Consider the following 7469-nt stretch of genomic DNA (forward strand, 5'->3'; position numbering starts at 1 on the left):
GCACATACAAAGATTCGTACACTAAGTGTTAATGTGAATAAAGATTTGAACTTGAGCACGCCACGCCTCCCATCTTGGTTATTAATAATAATAATAATAATAATAATAATAATTATATTAACAATAATAATAAATTATTATAATTATTATTATTCCCTTGTCCTTAAATCATAAATGATAGTTTTACTAAATTCCAACCACAATTTTCTTTTAGTAGACAAATGACCCAACAACTTAGCTTGCTGTGCGTGTTAATTATCGTATTTCGCGATCATAAGGCCAAAAAAATTGTTGTTTGCACTCCTCCACCTGCCCCTAACTCACTGCAAAATAATAGGGGCGGGAAAAAAAAGCTTAAAAAAAGGCGTTTTTTGAGCTTTTTTCTTTACAAATAAAAAAAAAATGTGAGTGAATTTATCTTGATTTTTTGCCAGTTGCCCTACAAATAATAGTCTAAAGTTGTTGTTTGATGTAAGATATTACCTTTCTAGGCCTTTGAGGGTTATTTTTATTCCATCTGATATGTATCTTAAAAAAAAAAAATTTTCCGCAATTTTCCCTTTTTATCATTTAAAAAAAAATGGCAAACAAACAATTAATTTTTTTAGGCCTAATATTACAACTATCTCAAAAATGAAGATCGTAACCTTGAGGGTACATTGACATTAGTCAATTTTACATGCTGGCCTATATAAAACCAGGTAGACTAGCCTGTACCTATTTTTTTTTTATGCTCACGCACGGCTGGTTCATCACAATTTTCTAGGCGGTACTTTCTAGGCCTACGTTTAATGCCCATTCCCCCGAATCAGATGTGTATATTTGGTTGACTACAGTATAAAAATTTAGATAAAGAAAATAGTTCATCATATCATATTAAAAACAAAATATGCCCCTAAATTGCCATATTCTTACCCCTGTGGAACACCTTCGAAAGAAAGATGCCCACTTTTTTCGTTGGGTACATCGGCCCCCTTCTGAGACATCGGACACCCCGTCGGGCAAATCCTGATTACACATACACACATCTCTTACCTTTTCACCTCGTAAACCTACACGTCCTGGTAATCCCTTTTCTCCTTTTCTGCCCTATCAGTAAAAAAGATATAATTACTGTATGAACGAAATTGTAATATGGAATGTATTATCACGATCATTATTGATTGCAATAATGAAATTATGTGGCTGATGATAACAGTAGTGATATTTTATTAAATATTCATATACACAAAAATAAGACAAAAATAAGTTTACTTTGAAGTAGTAGCGGGCCACTGGGAAAGTTTTAGGGTACTAAAGGGTGCGCTCGTTTCACGAATAAACATGATAAAGTCATCAAAATAAACGCGGTTAATTGAATGAACAAACAATTATTCATGACCACTAAAAGAAGATAGGTTGCATGTTGCGATCCTGTATTTGTCAAGGTCCCCGTCAATAACTGAGATGACAAAGGATATGTAGGCCTATTCCTATCGCCGACAGCTTATGGTAAGAAGGTGTGATGGTGGTAAAACGTTTATACCATGCAGCGTTCTACGGCACTTCCATAGGTCCCAGGAAAATTTGGTAATTACGGACTACGAAAATAAGATCCATAAGTAAATAGGTCTACACAGTCGAGGACAATTATTTTTCAATCACAACCTTTGGCAATATTGCTCAAAGACGACTCAAGACTTGTCATAGATTATTGATAAATTATTATGAAAACCAAGGAAACTAGACCCGTAAATCTTCAGCCTGTCCGGTTTGCTTAAATTTCCACTGCTGTTGTTAACTGCACCTGTAATTTAAGCAACCCATGCTTTGCATTAATTAACAGGTGCTACAGAAATACTTTATTTACTACAAAAATTGGAAGACTAAATAAAAGAAAATCGCTTCACCAATTATTTATATATAATTATTTGAAGCAGAACTAATTATATGTATATAATGAAAAAATGTTGAATTATATATTAAATAATTAATTATATGTATAAAAATTTGTTAAATAATCAAAGTACATTTGGCACCTCATAGCATAGGGCCTGGGCCTAATGTGCTGTATTGGAGATAACGTAATAATTTAGCGATCATCTCATTAACACTTAACATATACCGTAGGCCTAGCTAGAATGCATTCTGCCGCACCTTGCTGTGTTCGATGGGCATGGCTAATGAATAACAGTATAATTATAAATAATTATATAACGACATTGTAAATAAACACACACTGTTCCTGTTGCCTATGTTTATTTTCATTGTATTTATTTCTCTTGACTTTCAGTCAATCTGTGATACTGGATAGAAGAGTTAGTTCAAAAGGAAGATTTGCTACGTAAACCATTAAAAGTTTAGAGCCTATCCAGTTAATATTATTATTATTATTATTATTATTATTATTATTATTATTATTATTATTATTATTATTATTATTATTATTATTATTATTTTACTAAAACCTTAGAGTAAATTAGACAATGGAGAAATTACAGAACAATTAAAAATGATGTTAAGGGGAAAATAACATAAAAGATATTCCTCTTTAAGTCTGATTTAGTGAAATTATTAATATTATTATTAGTAGTAGAAGTACCATACCTACATGGTTGTAGTATTGTTAAAAAGCTTTCAAATTAAAAGATTGTACGTTTAACAATTATAATTCCAATAACACAGGCTTCTTTTATATGTATGAAAATTGGTTTTAAGTTTATTTAAAACGTCAGACACGCCAAGCCATCTAACAGTAAGAAGAGGCGCATGCTGCACCTATTCTAGGAAGCTGTCCCAACAAATGAAAGGTAGACTACAAAACGTTGCCAAGAGCTTTGTGACTTTGTGTTTATGTAATATGTAAAACAACAAGATGAAAAAAAACGATCATAATTACTAACATTTACAACACATATTTATTAGGATAATTATTGAAAGCGCATAAATAAAATTATTTCTAATCAAACTAGTATAGTACCAATCTCTAAGTAATTCAATTATATTTCATAATTCAAGCATTAAACAAAATGCTTAAGGAATTGCCTTGTCTTTACATGAGTTTGTCATGTTAATTCCTTTTCTACCATTTTCATAATAAATTAATAGAATTATACACCTCACTTGTGAGCAATTTTCACCAATTACCACTTTCTTTTAATTTATCAATATTATTTCTTTTCTGCTGATTCTGTGCCAGTTACGCCACGCGTATTGACTTGCTGAACAGGCAATGACTGATAAGAAAATCAGCCAATACAGTTGTAAGCAGGCTCAATAGTAGTTTCCTAGATACAAATGTTATAAGCCAATTATAAACTTAGCAATTTATTTGAATTGTTGCAATCATCTCGAACAGTTAAGGTTGGTATAAACAATTTTAGCAAACAGATGCTAAATAAAATACACTCAAATATTTTTCTGGTTTTTTTTTTCATATGGGTAAGCAGTGCATCCTTGATGGTCCGCCACTGCCTGGAAGTTTGATTTGAAAAAACTAAATGGGTCATTTGAATCTTACCATTTCACCTGAAGGTCCGTCTTCCCCAGCAATTCCTTCCAATCCCATTGTCCCATTTCTTCCTGGTGAACCAGTATCACCTGGGATACCAGGTATTCCTCGGGCTCCATGTAATCCTCTAGCACCTTCGTAGCCTTTCACTCCCTAATTTTGAAATTAAATTAATGTTTTGTAAAGGTTTCCATGGCAAATAAACACAAATACAATAATTCCACTTTTCTTTGTACATCATGTTACTATGTGGAAAAGAAGTCAAGCAACACCTTGCTTGATTGTTTGACAGTAGTTACATTATTTTGTAACGCCATAGCATATATGTATGTATGTGTGCATGTCTTTGTGTAATATTTTCGTATGTATCCAAAATTCAGTGTGGCAACAACTCATTTCGTTTGAGCCAAGTCCTGGTCATATGATTTCACCAGATTTTGAGATTATCAGACAAAAAGTTGTTAGCTTTGTATTTCCACAAATAAAACATGTATTATTTGATTTAGCCAAAAATGTTATAAAATATGTTTTTTGGTACTTTAAGGTCACAACATTATTATAATGTATGCTCAGACACATCATTTGATAAATAAGTTTATTAGCTTTCATATGATACCAAATATATTTAAATTGAAGTTTTAGTAATAGTTAACATGAAAATACCCTTTTGGGGTAAAAAAAAATGTAAATTTGCCATTTTTGCAAGAGATAACATTTGACATACTCTAACTCCGAAATACAAAATGGATAATGTCTGAAAATTGTATAGCTGTTTTATTTTGTATGTGGTCAGAAATTTGTGTCAGGAAAATGTCATAGGAGTGATGTTTTGCCCTAATACTCAGTACGTTCCCAAATGCATGTGAATAAAATTTTGAACAATAAAACGGCCAGCGAGGAGAGGAGTAATTATTGATTACTGCATTGATTTAAAATCAGATGCATATTCAGGGATGTCCAGGCGGCCTGCCACCCTCCCCATATTTTTTTCCCTAACATTATGAAAGAAATTGGAAAAAACAAATTCTATTAAAATTTATGTCTGAGGGTGCCAGTTCCGGCCTATCTATAGGTGTTATAATCATCAATTCATATTTTCTATGCGTTTAAAACAAGACTAAACGCAAAATGCCATGAAATACATAAATAACGTAAGGCTGACCAAGTAAAAATGCACAGCAACTGCATGGTCGGGTTCTATAACCATATGGCTTAACACTTTACCTTAAACCAAAACCATTGCAGCACTTCAGAACATTGAACAAAATTATGACTCCGATATGTTGATGATGCATTTTGTGATATGGCCACACAACTCTAATCTTCCGTGGGAATTCCTACTACATCTTAATGCACAACACAGCACTATCGCTTTCATCATGGAAACTGAGTCAGATAGATCTATCCTGTTTTTTAATGTACGTGTTAGCAGGACCACCAGCAACTCGCTATTGTACAAGGTGTACCGCAACATGCTTTATCTCACAAAAATTTCCCTAGTTTATGATGCCAATCCTTTCTTGATATTTGAGTCGACCTACAATTTGGAAATGCCTCGCCACATTGAAACCATTTCAGAAACCCTTAACAATTGGATAACTGACAGATGGAAGCAAACTTAAATATAGCGCCAGGACATTTTCAATCACACGTCGGTGGTCCAAGGACTTTTAACTGTTACCAGGATAGGAAGCTGGCTGGTTTAAGCCGTCTAACTTGAATTAGCCTTATGTGCGGTATTGTTATACAAATGAGCCAGATAAGCACAATCTGCACATGCTCAGAAAAACAAAACTTTCCTTAGCCACACTGCGTATCGGCTAGGCTTACAGCAGCTAGGCCTAGCTTATCTTATTTTTGTTTGTTACGCACCACTGATTTAGGCTGTTTGTCATTACTTCAAGATGTCTACCAATTCGTGGAAAAGGCGTATTAAAATCCAAATATTGGTGTTTGTGAGTAATACATTTTAATTTTATATAGGTAAGTAGTAAGTATATGAATATTTTTAATGCACTAGTTAGTTGATAACTTTATTCTAATTTGTTTTGGGTTTTTTTTTGCATTTTTATAAGCGGTTAGACATGGCCTAGGCCGGGTCTAGGCTAGCCTAATCACATCAATTTAAAATCAAATTTGTAGACATAACTTGCCTTATATCTTAACTTGCAGGTGATTTTATTGGTAGACTAGTTTGTTTTTAAGTGTGTAAGTATGATTGATTTGTATGCCAAGTGAAATTAGTACTGTCATTTTGCTTTGTTTTACCGCACCGTAATTCTCGGCAAAGGCCTAGCTGTACGCCTAGCCGATACGCAGTGTGGCCATGGTGTGGCTAAGGAAAGTTTTGTTTTTCTAAGCATGCGCAGATTGTGCTTATCTGGCTCATTTGCATAACAATACCGAACATAAGGCTAATTCAAGCCAGCCAGCTTCCTATCCTGGTAACAGTTAAAAGTCCTTGGGTGGTCTAGAAATTTACTTGTGCGGATCCGGCCCTAATACTGTAGACATAATTTTGTTTTTGTACAGAATACACACTCAAACGTATGATTTATATTTTTCCTTAAATATTGTTTTATAACGTGCATTACTCTAACATCCTAATTTTCTCGCCTCCTTTCTTGGATGTGTAATTTTTGCTTACTCTACTATTAAAGGCTCCAAGATTAAATAAAATAAAATCACCTGCAAGTTAAGATATAAGGCAAGCATTTTCATAAATTTGATTTTAGATTGATGTGATTTTGTTTTGTAGTATTACAATGAACATGACATAGCTTAACCGCTTTATAAAAATGCAGAAAAAAGACCTAAAACAAATTAGAATTAAGTTATCAACTAGTGCATTAAAATTATTCATATACTTACTACATACTAATATATAAAATTAAAATGTATTGCTTACAAACACCAATATGATCATTGGCGGGAAATGTTTTCAACACATTAGACACTACTGATCATGTGCAAATTGTGCTTAAATGGCTCATTAGCATAACAATACCACACATAAGGCTCATTCAAGATAGACCAGCCAGCTTCCTATCCTGGTAACAGTTATAAATCCTTGCTTATACTCCTACATTTTTCAAGTCATTAGGTCAGCTTTACCCACCAGTAGTAATTAAGTAGTAGAAAAAAAATACATACTTTTACACAAGCTAAAACTCACCCCAAAAATAATTACTACTGGGATAAATACAAGAGCTGGAAATGCAGTAAAATATGCATGTAAATAAGCTACTCTGACTATATTAAAAAAAAAAAAACTGGCTTGTCAATCAAAGAATCAGAAACCATTCTGGGCTTCTGTTAATTTAAAAAAAAAAAAAACATAAAGCACTACTCCATCATCATTTCACATTGATGACAAACCAGTTAATGATCAACTCTTAATAGCTAATAAATAGAAAGATTAAAAGAAAACTTACTGTTTGAAGTTTGATCTGTATTTTATGAATAATTTGAAGGGAGAGATTACATTGAGATCATGCTCGCACATGAAAGCCAGAAATGTGGCAGCTGAAAATAGAAAGATGACGTGCCGATGATGGTTTGAAGTGCTGAGGGAGGGGGAGGAGGGAATGTAATCTCTCCCTTCAAATTATTCATAAAATAGTTTTTGTTTATTCTTTCTATTTTATTTCATAATTTTAGGTAGAAATTAAATTGAGATTTGGAAGCCCAGCTGTCACACAACCAAACTATGCAGTTCTCATAAAACAAATTCTGTAGAACACCAACAAAGTTAACCGTGAACTAATAAAATACATGTAAACAGTATGATGTATCTATTTCATAAGTCCTTTAATGAAAGCATTGTTACTCTCATTTGACTGTAATGGTTTGTTGTAATATTTCCAGAGTCCGGTCATTGGACCAACCAGCTTGTCTTAAGATCGTTGACACAGGGACATCCGCCTTCATCGACGAGAAGTTGCTGCCGCCCTTGTTGAGTGAGGCCTGTACCTGGACA

General features: G+C 33.3%; 1 protein-coding gene across 3 annotated transcripts in view; it reads right to left on the reverse strand.

Annotated features, from left to right (window-relative positions):
* LOC117106261 (collagen alpha-1(I) chain-like) overlaps positions 1–7469 on the reverse strand; it is a 76900-nt gene that overhangs the window by 46096 nt on the left and 23335 nt on the right. For all 3 annotated transcript variants that reach the window (XM_033247618.1, XM_033247619.1, XM_033247620.1), the window contains exons 15-16: positions 3500–3643; positions 1036–1089 (exon numbers count right to left, since the gene is read on the reverse strand). In XM_033247618.1, coding sequence (XP_033103509.1) covers positions 1036–1089; positions 3500–3643 — 198 coding nt within the window. The remainder of the gene's footprint in view (positions 1–1035; positions 1090–3499; positions 3644–7469) is intronic.

This window comes from Anneissia japonica, unplaced genomic scaffold (assembly GCF_011630105.1).
Source record: "Anneissia japonica isolate Jap-2015-1 unplaced genomic scaffold, ASM1163010v1 scaffold1356_len1145284_cov175, whole genome shotgun sequence".
Classification (NCBI taxonomy): Eukaryota; Metazoa; Echinodermata; class Crinoidea; order Comatulida; family Comatulidae; genus Anneissia; species Anneissia japonica.